General features: G+C 36.5%; 1 protein-coding gene across 4 annotated transcripts in view; it reads left to right on the forward strand.

The window, feature by feature from the left end:
* Nucleotides 1-16,629, forward strand: part of MSR1 (macrophage scavenger receptor 1) — a 68,361-nt gene extending 51,732 nt beyond the window's left edge. For 2 of the 4 annotated variants that reach the window (XM_067022426.1, XM_067022421.1), the window contains 2 exons: nucleotides 4,118-4,306; nucleotides 14,075-14,605. In XM_067022426.1, the coding sequence (XP_066878527.1) occupies nucleotides 4,118-4,306; nucleotides 14,075-14,208 (323 nt within the window). In that variant the 3' untranslated portion in view covers nucleotides 14,209-14,605. Of the gene's footprint in view, nucleotides 1-4,117; nucleotides 4,307-14,074 lie in introns of all 4 variants that reach the window. The other 2 variants (XM_059049268.2, XM_067022422.1) reach the window with 2 other exon arrangements.
* Nucleotides 16,630-21,827: the final 5,198 nt, after the last annotated feature.

Consider the following 21,827-nt stretch of genomic DNA (forward strand, 5'->3'; position numbering starts at 1 on the left):
GATACCAATCCAAACTGGGGGCTGAGGGTGAAGAAATGGGAGGTGCTGGTGGTGAGGAGGGGAGGAAAGGGTGGAGGGGATTGAGGAACGAAAGCCCAAGAAATAAAGGAGAGCAAGGCTTATTTGGGAATGTGAATAATTATATAATTGAACTAAAGGGAGCAAGGAGAGGGGACAGAGAGGTTTTCAAAGGGTTAAACTGGAGAAGTAAGTAGAGATTAATCATGACCTTATTTGTTCCAGGGGTCACACGGCAGGATTTTCCCTACTGAAATCCTCTATCATCCTAGTCTTGTGTTTTCAGTTATATCGGGGGTTGGCAAGCTTTTTCAGAAAAGGACCAGCTAGTAAATATTTTTGGTTTGCATGCCAGAAGGTCTCTGTCACACTATTCAACTCTGCTGTGTAGCCTGAAAGCAGCCCTACACAGTATGTAAACTAATGGGCATGGCTGCATTCCACCAAAACTTTATTTACAAAAATAGACAGCAAGCTGAGGTTGGCTTAAGGCCATAGTTTACTCATTACTGGTCTCCAAGAGTCTCTTCAAGATTTATCATGTTTGGAAATAACAAAGGTCAAATACACTCACATCTGAAACCATAGGGTAGGTTTTGTCTGTCTGTAAAATATCATCCTACTTGGTTAAGATCTCCTCTTTGAGAAGGATAAGTATTAAATAGGAAAGTAGTTAAAAAATTAATAAGTAAGGTGATTAATATCAAGATAATATGTTCATTCGAATGCTTTCTCCAGGAAATGTAAACCTCAAAATTTTCAAAACTTGTAAAAGTAAAACCTTCACATTTGTACTTCATTTTAAAGAATGAACTATTTAACCTTCAAAATAACCTCAGAAATACTTGAATCTTGAGGGCAGGATACATGCTTTATTCAAATAATTTCTGAGACCAAGGAAAACGCCTGGCACAGAGAAGTTGTGTTTAGATGCTTTAACTAAGAGCAAATATCATTTTCTCTTTTTAACAGTTGGAAAATTCGGTCCTAACTCGTGGATTTTTAATTTCAGTTATATTCTATAGTCAGGGATATTAAAAGAACACCAGGCTAAACATATAGTATAATGAATATTCATAAATACACGAAGATTATTAAAATGTCTTATGAACCGGGCTTACTGTCTTTGCTCAAAACTCACCTTCAACAAGGAAATGCCTCTCCCCTCCCCCCATTCCAGGAATGGCATGTGAATGTAACTGACCCTGTCTTTGGCCCCAGCTGTTTAGTCCATAGATGGGCATCTCGCCCAAACTAGGTCATAGGAGGACTTCCTTGGATATTTTAGAACTGTCTCTGAGAAAGAGCTTGTAAAATATAAATTTAGGAGTTGTTAACAGACATGTTCACTGGGGAACAAAGATGCCCAGCTTGCAATCAAGGGAAAGAATGAAGCAACTTAACAGAGAGGCTCTTGGATAAAATTTGGAAAATCCTGAGCAGATTCAAGTGTTGATTCAGCTGTTCCAGGTGCCTAACTTAAACTGTGTATCTCAGATTGGGACTTGAACCCACAGTCTTTGAACTGATACCGCACACCTGGTCTCAGAACTTACTGAAGCTCAGGTTCTTGATGTCTCATCACAGAAGGAATTCCGTGAGAGACAAAGTGATAGGTAAGAAGTGGATTTTTTTTAGAGAGAAACGCACTCCACAGACAGAGCATGGGCCATCTCAGAAGGTGAGAGCAGCACCAGGGTACAGGGCTTGTCAGTTTTTATGGGGGGTGGGGTGTAATTTCATAGGCTAATGAGTGGGAGGAGTATTCCAGCTATTTTGGGGCAGGGGTGGGGATTTCCAGGCACTGGGCCACCACCCACTTGTTGACCTTTTATGGTCAGCCGTGGAACTGTCATGGAGCCTGTGGGTGTGTCATTTAGCATGCTGATGTGTTACAGTGAGCATATACAGAGGCTCAAGGTCCAGTGGAAGTCTCGTCCACCGTCTCAGACCTAGTTGGTTCTAACCAGTTTATGTCATGTCCTATGGCTCTGTCATTCTTTTAAAGGTTGTGTCCTCTATTTCCAATAGCCAGGACATGGAACCCATCTAAATGTCCATCAACAGATGAATGCGTAAAGAAGATGTGGCACATATATACAGTGGAATATTACTCAGCCATAAAAAGAAACGAAATTGAGTTATTTGTAGTGAGGTGGATGGACCTAGAGTCTGTCATACAGAGTGAAGTAAGTCAGAAAGAGAAAAATAAATACTGTATGCTAACGCATGTATATGGAATCTAAAAAAAAAAAAAATGGTTCTGAAGAACCTAGGGGCAGGACAGGAATAAAGAGGTAGGCATAGAAAATGGACTTGAGGACATGGGGTGGGCGGGCGAAGCTGGGGCAAAGTGAGAGTAGCATCCACATATATACACTACAGAATATAAAATAGTTAGCTGATGGGAAGTAGCAGCATAGCACAGGGAGATTTATTTTTGACTTCTGTAAAAATAAACATTTGGGTGTGGCACTAGTTACTATTACATGACTCTAATGTTTTAAAACTACGTAATCTATTCCTGGATTATTATTTCCTATTTTCTTAGGCATTTACAGTGAATGATTGGGTCACCCAGGTATTCTACTTAGGAATTGGAAGTTTGAATACTGCAATAGCAAATTATTTTCCTTTTTAAAAATGTTTTTAATGTTTGTAACATGTATATTAAATAAGGAAGGGCTTATGCACCTGGACATTATTACATTAATTCAGTATTTAGCACTGAATTATATTTTGGACGAATCAAGAAAATAATTATAATTGTAATACTACGTGTTAATACATGTTTGCTTTTCATGTTTCTGAGTGGCTCAGTCAGGCTTGTAGGAAATTGTTCATTTTTTTTACATGTTGTTGGATTACTGTTCCAACAAAATTTACTCAAATTAGAAAACAAAAGTTACTATTTCTTTAGTTAACTGAGTTCTGAAAACCCATACACTAAAACTCCATTTTCACGTTACAGAGATATTTCTGTTGTAACAATTACATCTTGCTTTTTTATATTATGGTGTTCTTCAAACTCATATTTGAAAAGATATATTTAAATAGAACTGTGTTTATTCATTGGCTTTTCTAATTATTAGAGAATATTTTTATTTTATTTAGCACTAAGTAAATTTTTAAAATTATTTTCTGTCTTTGCCTTTTTCTGTTCTTCAGCCAAATGATTTTTTAACAAATACTAGAATAGTTCAGGCTGTTTAAAGAGATAGAAATTTCTAACTCTAAGTGAAATTTTTTGTGATACTACTTACACACTTTTTCTGTTCTTAGGTTCAAAATGTGTATGTTGGTTTTAAAAATGGGAAAGAGACATTTCATATTTATGTAAATCACTGCACATGATCAAAGTTTTATAAAAGTTTACTGTATATATGGCAATTTTGATTACTTAGGCATTGCAGAACAAAATTACTTTGTTGTAAACATGGTATGTTTCTTCCCAAAGTTTACTGCTTTAGTGATTTCTCAAAATAAATGAAAATTGTCTGATTTCTAGCTCATTAATCCTTTTTCAAAACAAGAAAAACACTTTGGGACAAAATCCAGGGGGCTTATATCAAGGAATATCTTTGCTATTTCTAAATTGATTTTGTCATTTTAGTTACCTTGTTTTTCTTGGTAAAGAACAGGATGTTTGGTCTATTTTTATGTTTATGATATTATAAAATATCTTCTCCTCAACCTCCTGTATCACTGGAAGTCACTGGATGTATGTTCCAGTTTGTGTGTTAGTGTGTCAAGAAAGCAATCACTTTGTTAAAATTTTTAAAAATAGTATGAAAAATCTCTATAACCTTCACAGACTTGTAGCTGTAAAATTTCCAAGTCACTGGGACAAAATCATCGCAGTGTTTTCATAGATGTAACTTATAAAAAAGAAAGAGTAGATTTACTCTTCAGATCTGACCAATATGTACATTGTTTGCAATTAAACTCTTTACCAATAGGTGGTGCTAGAAAGTTTAATATTTATTCCAATAATTGAACTTGCTGGAAAAATGTGCTCAAATGCTTTTTTTTTTTTTTTTTAAGCATAAAGCAATATGTACATATATGTAAAATTAAGCCCTGCTTGTTTCTGTGACAGCACCGTCTAAGACAGTTCGACTGGTTGGTGGTAGCGGCCCTCACGAAGGCAGAGTGGAAATTTTCCATGATGGCCAGTGGGGTACAGTTTGTGACGACCGCTGGGAATTGCGTGGAGGACAGGTCATCTGTAGGAGTTTGGGATACCAAGGTGCTCGAAATGTGCATAAGGGAGCTTATTTTGGACAAGGTAATTTTTTTTTTTTTAATGAAATGTAGGCATTCAGTACGTACAATCAAGTAGAAGCAGGAACATATAGAGTAGGAAGCAGGATTCTTTTTGAAGGCCTTTCCTAGAAAGTAGAAATGAGAAGATAGAGATTTTTTTTTTTTTTAAAGATGCTCTCAGACAACATTTAATGTCTAAATTTCGTTTAGACTCAATCGGTTAGTTGGACAATAGAGGAAAATATGGAAAATTCCTGGTAAAGCAGAACAACAGGAACCAGTGAATAATATAGACAGGCGTGACGTCCTGGGAAACTTATTTACGTATCTGGGTCTTGTGGGCAGCTGGACAATTCCACGTGCTCCCTCGTTCTCTCTTCTGTGGAACTGGAGGGTGGGTGGTGGGTACCAGCTTCTGCATTTACTTCCCAAACCTTAGTCCATGATGGAGCACCTGTATTCTGAAAGGACAGTGAAAAACCATGAAAGAGAAAGAGACGATTTTACGGGTTCTCTATGCCTACTAATTGTGACTTCTCCTTTAAGGAACTTGATGAGAAATAAGGGAAGAGAAAGGTTACTTTTCCCTCTATTTGAGGTCGAATTGAATAATTTTTTTGCTGCATGTATATCTGTGTATTTTCATCTGGATGACTCAGTATCTTGTTCTATGAATGTATTGAAAGAGCTAGGAAGAAAATTTGCTGGGGACAAAATGTTTGAATGTTTACCCATGATATTTTTATTACCTCATTTTTTTTCTAAATTGGCACCTAATAATAGGTTTTATGTATAATTAAACATATATTAGTGCTTCAATTCTGAAGGACAGATTAGAAAAAAGGAGCCATATATAGGTAAACTAAAATTTTAAAGTCAGTATTTCCACTTTATTTATTCTACTGTCCATATGTGATGTGATAGATAATTGGTATCTCTGAAGTTGATGTTGACCAAAAAAACAAGATTTGACCATCTTGATTTTGTGTTATTCTTCTAGATAGATATGGGCAATAGGAAATTGTATGCAAAATAATAGAGATAAAATAGCATTATTACCAGATAATCTTGTGTATGATGGTAAAATAATGGAGTATATCAAATCATCATGTCAAAAGACTAAACAAGATAAGATAGACTTCTTAAATTCATAAAATATATTGTTAAGTACTATTATGCTACAGTTTACTGAGTAATAACTGTGTCAGGCATTGTGCTAAACACGTAAATAGTATTAATAATAGATCACAATTATATCCTTTATTCCTTTAGGAAAAGAATTCATTTTATCAAATTTAAGAGATGAATTTTAGCAGGGATCCAGGTTCTAAAGTCTTTAGAGACCAGAAGCTTGATTTAATTTCATAAAGAGGCTAAGCACAAGACAGACGAGAGTGATGATGTTGAAAGTTTCTGCACCCAGGTTCAAGCCCCCGGCTGCCAGTTTTTAATTTGTGCCTTAGAGTTTTGAGTAGAAGAAACAAAGGAAATAGAAAATATCCATAATTTGCCATCATCCAATAGATCTTTGGAATTTCCAAATTTTCCATTTCTACTACACTTTCAGAACTTCTTCCCCATCTTGAAAAGTGTCGGACCAAAATCATCCTTGCACCTGTAAAATTTACCTCCTAAATGAATTGTTTAAACAGCAATAAGCTGGATTTTTTTTTTCCGCACAGAAGGGGGAAAGAAAAAAATCCCTAACTCTTAGTCAATAGAAAATCAAATGAATCAGTGAATTGTTTAGGAAGACTAAACTGCCAATCTGAGTTTCTACAATGTTCTATGAGGAGAGAATCCATTTCTATGGTAACTAAGATCCATAGCATGAAAGGCCATTTATTTAAAAATACATAATTGTATAAAACATTTCAAATACAATCTGTGGTGGGAAAGTAAGACGTTATATGCTAGCTCTGTTCTTTTTACGAATACGAAGCCTTGCCATAGACTTCAAAGCTGTTCTTCCATTGAGGTTCTAAACCTAGATGGTAAACACACAATTGGAGACTATTATCTTAAGATTCCATTAACTTGCAGACCTAGTCTCACAAGTAAAATATTCTTTTCCCCGCAGCTTTTATTCATTCTTGCTTATACCTCTAGGGATTTCTAGTCTAAAGCACTGGTAAGAAAGGAAAAAAATACATATTCTGAAATACTGGCCCCCCAAAAAGAAAGCTCATTATTTATATAAGAAACAATAGAGTTTAGTCTCACGTGAAATCAATCATTTGGCTTATATGGAGACGATTGTCTCAAGTTTTCTTCAGGTAACTGACTACTTCTCTAAGATGAGCATCCCTTTTCCGTGAGGCTTTGTATTCGTGGTAGCTGGTGATCCTATACATTAGACTAGAGTTTTATTATAATAAAACAATGAGGTATATCAATTTTGTTTTTCCTCTTACATTCTCAAATACCTACCAAAGTGAACTGGAAAGACTATAAGTTTTATAATATAAACTAAGCAGATAGGAGTTGAAACCTTAGCTCTGATACATCTCAGACTTTCAGTTTCCTTTCCAATAAAATGAGAATAATAATAACAACCCAGCAGATGTATTTTAATCTGAAATGAGCTGCATATAGAAAGTGCTCATTATGAAGCCGGACTCATAGCATCGCTCAAGAGTGACAGAGATCACTGGTAGCAGCACTGCCAGCTGTATAATTACAAGTTTATTGGCCATCCTTGTTGAATGGTAGAAAAGTCAGATCCGTGTTATACTGTAGAGCCATATTCACAATGTTCCAAGGGTGGTAAAGTTGAATGTGGCTCTTCCCACAGCACAGAGGTGTGATTTAAGAAGCGTTCTGTGTAACCTTCTCTTCTAATCTCCCTACTCTGCTCCACACACATCCAGCTCTCTTTTAGCCCTCTGCATAGAGTCCCCCCAAATTGAAGAATGATGATGAGAATTTTAAAATAATAAAGCGAGATGAGCTGGGAGAAAGAATAGAACTGAGGTGATTTGTTCTGGAGAAAAAGAATCTAAAAAATAAATTTCATGATCTGCTTCCTTGTACATTCTATTTTAAGAAACAGGCTTGCATCGTACACTGGTGTTGGATTAGTCATGGTAAAACACCTTTTCATGTAAAGCTGTTTCAACTCCTCCTTTTCCCACTCCTCCACCTTAAATTTACAGTTTTACTCAGGAGGAAAAGAAAAAGTAATTTTGAATGCAGAACAGAGACTGGAAAGGAAACTTAGAAATATGAGTGGAGGGGTAGAGAGAGGAGGAGGAATGCACTCGAGTTTTAATTATGTGTCATTCTCATAGGAAAGTAAGAAGAATCAGATTAGTACTATATTTTGCATTATTATCAAAATTGAAACAAGAAGAACAAAGTTTAAATTTATCTCCTTTGTATCTCTCCTCCCATTAAGGAAAGAATATAATTTTCTGGACACAGTTTTCCCCTCTCCTTTTTTTTTCTTTCTTCTTTCTTCTCATTTTAAAATAGCAAACCTGGCTTACCAGAGATAATCCTTATTAGCTTTAAGAACAATGAGTTTTGCAGTTACAAAGAAAATGATTTATAGGAGCAAAGCTTAAAGCACACTCCTTTAAATGGGTTCTTTCATCTGGTTGCACCATTTGCATAAAGTGGAATGTTCTTTCTTTTTCCTGTGTAGACAAAAAGGTTAAATTAAGGAAGCACTGAGAAGCTTCTGGTGCCGGCAGGGAAGGGGGAGGGAGCCTCTTCTCTCCCTATGCAAGCTTTCCAATCTCTCATCCTGGTGGTCTCCCTGTAGCAAACTTGGATGAACTTTGTCAGACGACAGTGGTAGTCCGGGAATTTGTTCCAGGCCTATCTGAGCCTGTCGGCTGATGCAGGAAGTGATCTTGAGCAGCTATCTCATCTTCTCCTAAATTTAAAGGAGTTGGTGCTGAAGCTCTAAACTTAAAAGAAGAAACAAAAGAAAATTCGAAACATAAATGCTATCTTTTATTCATTACCCCTTTCACATTCCATAATCAATTTTCTGAGTGGAATTTTTAAACAATTACAAGAATAAACTGAAGGAGATCAAAAATATAACTCTGCATCTCTGAACTATCCATTAGTGATTGGAAGTAAAAACACTCTCAAAGATGAATAAAATATAGCAATAGGTCAGAACTCTAATTCTTATGTACTATTCCCTGCGCAATGAAAGTTTTGAAATGTAAATGTTTAGATGTTGGGTATTATGGAACCTGATATAGAGCCGTTATAATAGGGTTCTTAACATGTCTGTTCTGTTACTTACAGTAACAAAGGCAATAAATACTAAGTATGGAATAATACTGTTTATCAGGTGTTGACTACACGATCTCATTCAGTGCTTACAGTGCCTGTGAGAAATAGATATTACAGCCCCACTTTTCATATAAAATTAAGTAAAGCTGACAGAAGTGTCACCAAACGTGCCCCATTTTCATAGCTATTGTGGCAGTTGTGGGGAGAGTCCTCAGCATCCATCCCTCACCCTGTCTCTCCACTAGGCAGACTGTCCTAAGTTCTTTAACCTTAAGAACTTCATTTCTAAAGAGCTTGCTTCTTCAGAATCTTAGGATCACAGAATTTTAAAGGGAAATGAAATCTTAGAGCTCTTTCGACCCCCCACCTCTCTATTCTGCACCTATAATAAAACAGGGAAAATAAGTGGCTTCTCCAGAACCACAAAACTAGAATCCAGAACTATAGTCTAAGTTTACCCATCCTCTATTCTGATTCCCATTTCACTTTTAACATTGATCCGAAAACAAAAACCCAGAATGCTTTTCTCAAAGAAGAAACTGTTGACAAATCACTTCCCAACTAGAAGTCTTAAAGTGATATAAATGCATGTCACCCAGCCTTGACTGGATGTAATTAAAATTCATTCAGAGACTTTAACCATTAGTGATTTTTGCTTCCCCACTTATCCATTCAGGAGCTAATCTCAAATCTCATCGTGTCCTTGTATATCTGGCTGATGTTTGAAATATGATTACTTTTTTTAATAAAAGCAGTGTTACCAAAGATTAAGAAAACTCAAATCCCTCAAAGAAATATCAATATTTGTCTTTTTAAAAGAGAGATTAAGAGGAAATAGTATCATCTGTCAAGCGTACTCTTAAGCGTCACAAACCAAGCTCATAAAATTCCAGAAGCCATGGACCACACGGTTATTGTTGTGTGCTTTGGAAACACAAAATTGGTCAATCTGTCCTCCTTATGCAGCCTTCAAATTGTAAAGGAAATTGTAGATATATAGATGGTTAGGTAGATAGATAAATAGAAGATAAACAGGACTAGAGAATAAAAACATTTCTAAAATATATACATTGATTTTGCAAAAGTTTCCACTAGTAGAAAGGATAACTCAGAGGCAAAAAATAACAATGACGGCAGCAAGAAAAAATACCCTTGAGTAACAGTTACTACCTAAAGAAATAAAAACAGGTCTCTTTTTAAATCTTTGAGGTGCACATGAAAATAAAATTTCATGCATTTTATGCTACCTTGGCATTAATTTTTAATGCAGAAAACAATTTAGAAGGAGATGGGACATGAGTATTAAATAATTTTTTTCCTTAGGCTTGATAGTCCCAAATATATTAATATAAAAATAAAACAACAAATCCTTGAAAATTATTTTTATAACTATCTGGGCTTCTTTGTAGTCAATGAATAGCTCTAAGTTTTAAATATCATCATGTTCTGTTGCTTGGCTCTATTCTCTCTGTTGTTTTGAGAAAGTCATGCATCCTTTCTGAGTCTCAGTTTATTTACCTGTGAAATGGAAATAATTGCCACTATTTTACAAAGTTATTAGAAGTAAATTTTCTAAATGGTATGTGAAAAGACCTAGCATGTTCACTGTGTCTGAATCTTTTCCACATAGCCTAAGACCAGAGTTACTGAATAATACAATATATTTATCACATCCATATGTTCTTGGTGAGAAAAGCACTGAAATATGAGTTAGGGGTTCTAAATACAAGAATCAGCTTTGCCACTAATTACATATGTGACCTCAGTTGCTGGATTTACCTAAAACAGAAGCCTTCACTAGAAGGTCAGTCCAAGAGAGAATGGATTCTGATTTTTGTTCACTCACATAGGCACTCAAAAGAGCTTTGTTAAATGACCAAATCTAATAATGCAGGGGATTGCAGTAAATCTTTGATTAAAGGCACTGACACTAGGCAGACCCAGGGTGGGAATACTGGCTCCATTAGGCATTAGCTATGTGACCTTGGGTGGAGTTACTTTTTCTCTCTGATTTTCACTTTCCTCAACAGTGAAACAACACTGTAATGGCATTTATTAACTTTTTAAGGTTGTTTGAGAATTCAGTGAGATAACAACTCAAAAGTACTTTGAATATTTTCTGCCCCATAGTAAATTATTTAAAAAGTGGGCTTAAATGTTCATTGTTATTACTATAGCTTTGGTATTCTAATATTCATGATTTCCTCTACTATGGTTTCTAAAAACTTGTGCTCACATGTCAGCACATTGACTGAATAATATCTATCTTGTGCTTCCCCTATGGGGATGCCCTTCTGGATAATTCAGACATTGAGAGGATTCTCACCCTTAATTCTCTTTTACTGGATTGTAAAAATTCTGCACTGCTGAGACATAAATCTGGTGACTAGATCTACAAAAAGTAGAGTGAAAGCATCACTGTCCCTTGGGTACAGAAGCCATGGAACCATACTGTTCTCATGCTCCCAAACACAACAGAGCCATGGCTTTCACCAAAAGTTTTACTTATGTTTATTTATATAATTTATAAATGTTCATAAATGCAATAAATATAATACATAAATGTCCCACTGTTTTGGTTCCTTTACATGTTAAAATGGAAGTAGTTTGATTACTTGTGCAATTGTTATTATTTGCCTATGGTTTTTTTATGAAGGTTTTATTTATTTATTTAGCTGTGTTGGGTCTTCATTGCTGTGCGCAGGCTTTCTCTAGTTGTGGTGAGTGGGGACTGCTCTTCATTGTGGTACACAGGCTTCTCACTGCGGTGGCTTCTCTTGTTGTGGAGCACAGGCTCTAGGCACATGGGCTCAGTAGTTGTGACTCGTGGGCTTTAGAGTGCAGAGTCAGTAGGTGTAGCATACAGGCTTAGTTGATCCACAGAATGTGGGATTTTCCTGGACCAGGGCTCGAACCCATGTCCCGTGCATTGGCAGGCGGATTCTTAACCACTGTGCCACCAGGGAAGTCCTTGCCTGTGTTTTTGAATAGCCCTTTGGAGCAACTTCCAAAAAGTTCAGATAGACTTTATATATTTAAAATAAACACACATACACAAACATGCTCATACATACAAACACAAACAGAAAAGGGACCATGATATGCCTAGTAAGAGCAATTTGGAAACCAAAAAGTATTCCTGGCAAGGTTTCTGACTTTGAGATCATATTCTCCTAATCTTTCCCTTTTTATCTGCCTTAAAATTTCAAGTTGAAAAGTCTTAATACTCTTATAAACATTTCAGAAAACACTTGAGCTGTCCAGGTTACTACTCTTATAATTGGTCAGCCCAGGAAAACCTTTGCTTGTCTATTAGAAACATTGTTTGGATTCTATTGATTTAATTGCTATTATATGAAGGGAAAAATACAATATTTCCAGTTACCTTGATAATGTAAACCTGAATATAACTTGTCTCATATTTGGATATTTCTAGTGAAGGTACAAATTATTCAAAAACTAAGTGAATGAACCTATTTATTTTATATGTGGAAATCAAAATTTCCTAGTTCTAAGGGTAAATAAGAACATGTCTTCACAGAAAATGTCTATATAAACATCCTATTAACTGTTCTTTTAGCTTATAGATTTTTTTCGTCTTCAATCCAGCTTCCACATTTCTGCCAAACATACAATTCTAAAATATAGTTCTGATGATATTTCTTTTGGTGACTCACAACATAAAATTCAAAAATGTTTATAGCATGGTCCCAGCTTTCTATCCAACCTTCGCAAAGACTCCCCCTCCCCTCATTAATATACTTTGTGTTTTCGATGCCAGGAGACCATTAACTGTTCTAATACATCAAGCATTTTCATGCTGCCCCCACTATATGGAATGACTTCTTTTCCATATACGGAAAACCTCCGTTTTTTAAGGTTCAGTCAAATGTTACCCACATTGTGATTATAAAATTTCCAATATCTTGGAAATTTATTCATATATTATAGGCACATGCTGCTATACAATTATGCACATTATTAATAGTGCACATGTTAATTTTTATTTCTTGTACTGACATAATATTTGAAAAATCAGTTAAGAGTAATGTAATTATATGTGCCATTATTTATGCCTCTGTGAAAAACAAGTCTTCATTTAACTTTTAGAAATACACAAAGGTATGTTTCTAAGTCTTGAAGACATTTCTAAATATGCTTTATATAGCTCTTGTGACTGAAAGAGAACCTTTTAACATCATATTGATTCAAATGGAAAAAATGCATTGTTGATTATGCTTACAGTATTAAGATATTTATTTACCATCCACCAGTTTTGCAAAAGTGTTTATTGAAATTTTGCTGCTAAATCATCAGTTTCTTGACAACATGAAATGTTCTTGAAAATTCATTAGGAGGTTTGCAATATTATATGTTTAACATAACCCAATGAAATCGTTCATTTAGAAGTTTTTCAAAGATTCAGCTCCCAGATGTCTTAAGTATAAAAGAACAAACTTTTATAGTGATACACTTAAAAAATCTTTAGAGACTATCAAAAAAACATTTCCAAACATTCATTTTAAGTTATCTTTTCCTGCCATGAATTCCTTTCAAAGCAACAGTTGTTTTCTTATTCATTGATAAAATAATGTCCTTATCTTGAAAGTGGCAGTTACGTTCATTTAGTTAATTGTCTTCTAGGTAACCTATGCTGACAGGCCGTTTTTCCTTCTAATGTGTCTGAGGAAGAATTCGGACAAAAAGAATAAGTGTTAGCTGTGTCATTTTCTTGTTGTTTGCTTGTGTTTGCACTTAATAATCTATGGTGTTCTTGCAGGATTTTTTTTTTTTTTTTTTTTTTTTTTTTTGCAGTACACGGGCCTCTCACTGTTGCGGCCCCTCCCATTGCGGAGCACAGGCTCCGGACGCGCAGGCTCAGCGGCCATGGCTCACGGGCCCAGCCGCTCCGGGGCATGTGGGATCTTCCCGGACCGGGGCACGAACCCGTGTCCCTGCATCGGCAAGTGGACTCTCAACCACTGCGCCACCAGGGAAGCCCTTGCAGGATATTTTATAAGCCCTTTGCTTATCATATTAGTCTTGGTTTAATTAAAAATAGATAACATGTCTGGTAAACCAGACACATGCAAATTGAAATACACTGGAACCTAAGAAAAGAACTCCAGAATTGCTTATGTTCTAGATATGCCTTGTACAGATACATATAGATCATTAAATCATTGCATATATTCATTATTATTAAAGTTTATTTCCTTCCTTATTTTTAAAAATAAAACTATTAAATCATTAGAGGAAACCAATAGTTCTTTAATCTATTATTTCATAGAACTCTGTATGCATGTTCGTTACACCTCATATTACTTAGTATTTTAGTCGTTTACACAGTGACAGAAAATAAAATTTTCTGGAGCAGGAGGTTAATTTTTGAATCTTAATACAGAGCACAGAACTTGTATATGGATAATGATCAACATTTTTTTTGTTAAATTGGTGAAGAAATTAATGGCTCTGTCCCACTCAAACATAAACACTAAACTATACTTATTAATACAGTTGTGTCTGATTTTTGCAGGTACTGGTCCAATATGGCTGAATGAAGTATTTTGTTTTGGGAGAGAATCATCTATTGAAGAGTGTAAAATTAGACAATGGGGTGTGAGAGTCTGTTCACATGCTGAAGATGCCGGGGTCACTTGCAATACATAATGCACCATATTTTCATTCACATTTATGAAATTGCTGCAAAATGATTCTTATTACTTTGCTTCATTAAAATCAGCTTAATGAATATTTAAGAGATTAAGAATTTTGTCCACAGAAAAGGAATATTTAAAAATCAGTGGATAAACATATAAAATACCTTCATAATTACTATATGTCTATATCTGAACCATTCTAACTTCTCTAGGTTTTCAAATGGAATTTTTAATATAATGACTTATGTATTGAATTGAATATACTGAAGTTTAAAACTTCTAGATTACAAACGCCAGTGATAATGGAAACACATCCCAATCACTGCCTACAATTTATATCTTCCCAAGATTACAATTTTTGTCTTCTTTGTAATCTGTTTAGTTCATTTTAATGTAATTACTTTCTGAATAATGAGAGGGTTGGAAAGTTTTCTTTTGTGCCAAGTTGGCAAAATCTGCAATCCATACACATTTCTAAAGGAAGAATCTTATCCAGCTCTCAAGATCTCTGTGTAATAACTTAGCTGTTAGATAGCAGTGGCCATGATGAACAACTCATCATGCTTTACATGCTCATATATTGAGATGGTCATTAATAACGTGGCTAATAGCATGGTCATTAGCAATAACATGTTTATTTGACACGGTCATGTATTGACAGGTTTTTTTTTTAACTGCACTATAAAGTTAGTTGAAAACAGGACATATGAGAAAAGGCACCGGCCCACCATTGCTATATGTGTCCAGCTAATTAGTGGATCAAAAATGTCATTTTCAGCATGGAGCTCAGTTTGCTATGCATTTTAAATTAGTATGAGTAATTACTTTGTTAGAATTCTAGGACACTGTGTTTGCAATGTAAATATATCTACTTATTCCATTTTAACTAACACCATGCAATGTCTTGAGTGCAGAAGGAAGTTTCAACAGCCCTCCTCTGTAGTCTTTCATGAAGTGAGTCAATATTTACAACCAGAGAGCAAGAGGCATCTTCAGCCCTAAAGGGTTGATGACCCTGAGCATGCCAAAATAGTGCCAAATTCACCCTGGAACCCAGGGATTGTGCCCTGCTGTCTAGGTGTACAGGCAGAAAGACCAGTGATTGCTATTGAAATTCAACTAAATCTAATCTCAGCCCTGAAAAACATAATTTTCAAGTTTCCTAAGCCCAACTCAGAGAAACTTGTGATTAGAAAATAGTACTAAAACAGTACTCTACTGTTCTTTCTTTAATGGTGATAAGCAAAAGCATGGGCTTAAGCATTTTTTCATACCCTGAAGTCTCACCTCACAGATAGTAACCAGATAATAGACTCCCTGTCCTCTCACTTGCAAAGGCAAAATTGTTACCTTGGAATTGGGACTATTGGAAATGGTCTGCTGAAAATGCATTTATTGTGGAACATTCTTCTACTTGTTGAACGTAGGTGATTTTCTCCAGTGGTGTATTTTTGTGATTAAGTGTTGAAGGAGTGCCTCAGCACAGAGCCAATCTGCAAATGCTGGGAGAGGTGGGTTTTGTTGTTATTGTTGTTGTTTTTGTTTGGGTATGTTTGGTGTTTTTGTAGGGTTCTGTTTGTTTGTTATTTTAGCTCCTAACATTCAAAAACACTAGCTGAACACAAGCTAAAGAACAGAGACTTCAGTGACTACCCACAACAAAGAACATAGTCTTTGCAAAATTGTTCAGCGAAGTAACTTTACAAATAGACTCTACAGCCTTCAGCAAACAAATAAACAAACAGAAAAATCCCCAGCAAATCATTGGGAAGGGGGAGAATCTGCTTTTCAGAGTTACTGCATTATAATATTCTTATGTCCAGTGTCCAACAACAGCAGTTAAAAAAAAAATCACAAGGCATATAAAGAAACAGGGAAGTATGACCCATTGAAAGGAACAATATAACTTGACAGAAAAAGTCACTGAGGAAGTTTAGGTGTTGGGCTTACTTGACAAAGTCTTTAAAACAACTGCTAAAGTATGCTAAAAAAAAAAAAGACAAACAATTAAAGGAAACTGAAAACAGTGTACTAACAAAATCAGAATATCAGTAAACAGTAAAGAGAAATTTTTTTACAAAGCCAAACGGAAATTCTGGATCTGAAAATTACAATTACAAAAATGAAAACTTCACTTGAGGGATTTAACAGTACATTTACACAAAAACAAGAAGAATTAGCTAATTTGAAGATGGGACAATTGAAATTATTGAGTCTGAGGATGAAGAAAAGTAAAGTAAGGTACCTGTAGGTTGCCCCAAAAATGCATTATAGGAGTCCCAGTAATAGCAGAGAATGAGAGAGAGAGAAAGGAGAAGAAGGAGAAGGAGAAGGAGGAGAAAAGGAAGGGAGGGAGGAAAGAAGGAAGAAAAGAAAGGTGGGAAGGAGGGAGGAAGGAGAATATCTGAATAAATAACGTGCAAAACTTCTCGAATTTGATGGAAGATCCAAATATACATATCTAAGAAATTCAACAGTATCCAAATAGGATAGATTCAAAGTACCCACAGAAAGATATATCATAATAGGCTATTGAAAGATAGAATCCTGAAAGCAGCAAGACAGTAGCAACTTGTCATGTACAAGGGATCCTCAATAAGATTAATGGCCAATTTCTCATTAGAAACCATGAGGCCAGAAGACAAGGTTTAAAGTGCTGAAAGGAAAAACCACTAACCAAGAATTCTGTATCTGGCAAAACTGTCTTCAGGAATGAAGGAGAAAGTAAGACATTCCCACATAAACAAAAACTAAGGTAGTTTCTTACTACTGGACCTGCCCTATAAGAAAAACTAAAGAGGTGTCCTTCAGGTTAAAATGAAAGAACACTAGAAATTAACTCAAAGTCATAAGAAATAAAGCAGCAGGAGTAGGAAAGTAGCTTTTTTTTTTTTTTTTTTTCCCTAACCAGGAGATGTTCTACTAATCACTGATAATTGTGCTTGGAAGTTTGAATTTCTTATACTAAACAAGTATTGTTTATATAACCAGACTTTTTAAAATTGAAAACTAATAATTTTAGAAATTGTCTTGTGCATTATTTTCCCTTTTTTCAGATAGAACAATTGCAGCACAGTAAGACAGATTAATTGCCAGAGATTACCCAGCTTTTACAGAGAAGTCACGCCAGGTTTCCCTATTCTCAAGTCATTGTTTTTTCAACTAAACAGGAATGCTCTGACTCTCCCATAGACTTGTAGGGGAGATACTGGGCAAATCACCTTCTACATAGATTTTGTTTCTTAAGTGCAATTCTACAGATCAGAAATTACAATGGTTGTATAAAAGGGGAAGAAAAATCAATAATCTCTATTTCTTTCACAAGAATGCTATAGTAAAAAAAAAAGACTTTAAAACAAAATACAAAACAGTGTCAAATCAGTGATATACAACAACAATAATTGGTGTGGTAGTACTAGCCAACTTTCTCCTCCTCCAACCTACTAAAAAACAAACACAAAACAAAAACAGACAAAACACCCTATACTAACTAGGCCAAATCCTCCCTGCCTTCTCCACTATGCTGCTGGATTTATATTGCATCAATGTAGCTATGGAAGGGCTGCACTTTCCAGGATTCTTTCTCTCCTATGTTGTTCTGGTTTATCATGGCCCACCAAGGACATTTTTGCATGGGATTGAGAAATTGAGCATTTAGCAGCAGCCATGGTCCTTTTTTTGCTCAGAAAGTCACTGAGGGGCAGCAGGGCGCGGACACAGCATACACAGATGGTGCTGTGCTGATGGCTGACTGGGTTTGCAGGACAGCAGAGCCTGTAGCTCCTGAACTTTCCTGTGGAGCCTCCTGCAGTTTCTCTCCCATCTGAGCCAGGTGCACGTTGAGCTCTGTGATGAATTTACTACCTTCTCCTGCATGCTACCTGGGTCATCAAAGTTGGAGGAGTGAGAAACTAATGCAGGTTCCAGCTCATCTATAGGGCTTCCATTTTGTCCTCACTCTCCCAGTTCACACCCATCCTCCCTCCTAAACAGCCACCACCTGACTTCAGACCCAGGACCAGGCATAAACACAACACACTTGCCTTGAAAACTTAATCATCAGCCACAATCCACAATTGCATAAGATTGAATCTCTTGAAGGGAACAAAGGGACAGTTGCTCTGGATCTTGAGACTGGTCTTAGGCAGAAAAGGGGACCGGAGAATAGAGGACATTTAATCATTGCAATGGGACTTCACTGGCAGTCCAGTGGTTAAGACTTCACCTTCCAATGCATGGGGTATGGGTTCGATCCCTGATCAGAGAGCTAAGACCCCACATGCCTCATGGCCAAAAAACCAAAACATAAAACAGAAGCAATATTGTAACAAATTCAATGTAGACTTTTTAAAAAATGGTCACATCAAAAAAGAAATTTAGATTCTCTTCTGGTTTATAAAGCATACAAGTAAAACATGGAATTATTTTAAACTACTTTGACTGTTGAACAAGCGTTCTGAAAGCAACACTACGTTGAAACTGAAACACATGGGCCCAGGTTTTAAAAGTGTTACATAAAGCATGAAACTATTGTGCTGTAGGTTTTTCTACAAAAATGTCAAGCACCCAAAGAAATTTTAAAAGGGAAATTACTATATTATTTTTAGTAACTCTAGAATGGACTGTAACCCTAAAGCTCTTTGAGGTTCCCTGAATGAAAAAAACTTCAGAATTACATGCCTAGAGTAATTTTAGGTTAGGGAGAAAAGAAAAAAAAAAAAGATTGAAATACATTTGTTAATCATCCATTAAGAACCTCCCTAGGGCCAAGTCAGTTCAATCAAACCTACTGGAAGACGTTTGAATTCTTTCAAAAAATGTCTTTGATGTTTCATGCTGACATCATTTCCCTAAAAAGACATAAAATTAATGACATAAATTGCTCATGTATTTTATTTTATTAAATGGCATAACATTGTCCTACTGTAAAGATTCAATGGCAGAATGAAGTGAAAACACAGCTGTTATTCTGAATAAGGGCCTATTCAAGAAGGCAAGGCTTGCTGACTTAGAGAACTAATATCTCATATCCAAGTCAGCTGCCAGAGTGATTATGGGGTAAAAGGGATAACCTGAGAGTTCAGTATAAAAGGAAGGAAGGACGGGAGGAAGGGTGGTAGGCGTGAAGGACGGACGGACGGACGGACGGACGGACGGACGGACGGACGGACGAACGAACGAACGAACGAACGAACGAACGAACGAACGAACGAACAAAAGAGAAGGAAGGAAGGAAAAAAAAAAAGGAAAGAAGAAAAGAGATCCAAGGAATAGCAAGTCTGCTAATCACCACTTCATTATACACCAAAACTTCTGAATTAGAAGGTAAGTCGGTTTGTGATATTTTTAAACTTCTTATGCTGAAGAAATGAGGTAACAATTTAATTGGAGAAAAAAGCCTCTTGGGACTATGGTAATATTAGACAATTCTTTTTATCTTAATATTCAGATTCGAAAGCTGACTTCCTACCTAAAGAGAGAGCTTTACTCCACATTGCACGTAGTAAGGGAACCAAGAAATTCAGGGGAGCAAATTTAGCATATAAAAACTTCCCACCAGTGGCCGTGGACTCCAGTTACAATTGGGAGAAATCTCCACCCATAAACTTAGGTTCACAGTGTGACAACAGAACAAACATTTCCTATGCTAGAACACCATTTGTTGTATGTTTCATTTTAAAATAGAATTACAATATATTGTCTTTTAATCCTTAACACTGAGAAAACATGACATTAAGATGAAGCACAAATGCATAATGTTCTCTGTGGTTTATGCGCTTCTCATAGGGGTGAAAGACTTAAGCAGTTCGTTGTAACTTACCAAGTGTTTTCTCCACCAACAAGGCATTTCCTTTTCGTCGTTTCACGAAAAGGCTAATGTTTATTAGGAAGCCCTGTGATACGGTCAGTTTACTAGGCTAGAAGGGAAAACCAGTCTTTCTCTCCTGGCTCTGCCTCCTGCTGGCTGTACGTTCTTTAGGGAAGTCATTTAACCTCTAAATTCTCAAACCTTAGTACATAAATGGGAGTAATTGCATGTGATTTACCTAAAACTAAGGGCGTGCTTGTGAGGGGTAGATGTGAACATGAGTTACTGACAGAACAGAAGTGATTCAAGTATCACTAATAATTACTAGCCCTCGCGCGTTTGGTGTGAATACTAGTAAAGAAATGGAATGATTTTGAAGTTTCTTTTGTTTTCTAGACTGTGCCCTTTTCACTGGGACATGACCCTGAGACCCCCCCACACACATAGTATCATTGGGGTTCAAAATGTGACAGTGTTCTGGAAATTCGAATCGAACGTTTACTGTGTATCCAGAACTTTGAATTGACTCGGATCTTTTGGGAGGAGAAATGTTGTGGGAATAAGCTTAGTTTAACCTGGTAAAGGAATTACCTGGTAAACTGAAAAACATAAGGGGGACATTTCCAAGGCTGCCTGGGGGTACGCGCTTTGTCCCCTATAGAAGCAGCTTCAGGCCTGCACAGGAGTTCAGAGAAAGAAGACAGGAGAGAGACAAAGAAATTTGCAGACTGATCTTGAGCCACAGCAGAAATCTCAGCTGAAGAAGCCAAAACACTCCCCAGGTGACTCTCCTTCTCTCTGCCTTCCAACGTGTCCCTTTTCTGAGTACTTTTCTCTCGATATCATTCTCTCTTATCTCTGCTGTTCCTTTCCTTTCCTCTCTCACCCTTGAAAAGGCCTGGGGTTTTATTGAAAAGCCACTAGACAAACACTGGCCTGTCCTAGAGAAGGCCTGCCAAGGTCTCCATCCAAAGCACTTAACTAAATGAAGTGAGTCAGCCAGCATCTGATACAGCACACAACCACGCGAGTCAGGTTGGGGAAAGTTACAGAGACCTAAGAAAACAGGAGAGAAAGAAGGAAGAAACTTGGGCCCTTCTTGGGAAGTGGTTATGGTCTAAAAAAAAAAAAAAAGTGTGATTTGGTACAGAAGAGGTTCTTACAAGCAGGGCCACGAAGGGGTACAATGTTAACAACCTGAGAAGAATGCTAAGAGCTGAAGGAAATTCCTAGGAGGAGAAGAACTCCAACTCCGGAGTTTTTAATTGGATTTAAGAAGCATCTGGGACCCATTGTAAAGCTGCGGAAAGGAAAGTCGTATCTAATGACGATTGTGGCTAGAGAGAAGCTGATTATCTGCAGGCTTGATGGGCTGGTGATGCAAAATACCAAGCATCTGTTTAGCCCAATAATGGGCTCGTTCAAACTGAAAGCGATCCTCCCCTCTGCTACTCCACAGTCCGGAGAGCAGCTCCCCAAATCGGGATTGAGCTGCACAAGCCCCTAACGAGTAGTGTGAAATTAAACAGGGTGATGACACGTGTTAGGCTTAACATTTATTCATCTTTAAAATAAGATACGTACACCTGCAACTCCTACTTGACAGTGCCACTGTCGCAATAATATTAGACTCATACGAAATATGGGTATGCTGTGTAAATGTTTTAGTAACATTTAAATTAGCTTTATTATTATTGCTGTCTAGGAGGAGGATGGGAGAGAGAGGCAGAGAAAACGTGCTTCTATTTTATTCCCAAGGAGTGACTCTGGCTTGGTATAATTCCAAGTATAGAATTATACGTGTGTGTAGGGTGAATTTT

This window comes from Kogia breviceps, chromosome 20 (assembly GCF_026419965.1).
Source record: "Kogia breviceps isolate mKogBre1 chromosome 20, mKogBre1 haplotype 1, whole genome shotgun sequence".
Lineage (NCBI taxonomy): Eukaryota > Metazoa > Chordata > Mammalia > Artiodactyla > Physeteridae > Kogia > Kogia breviceps.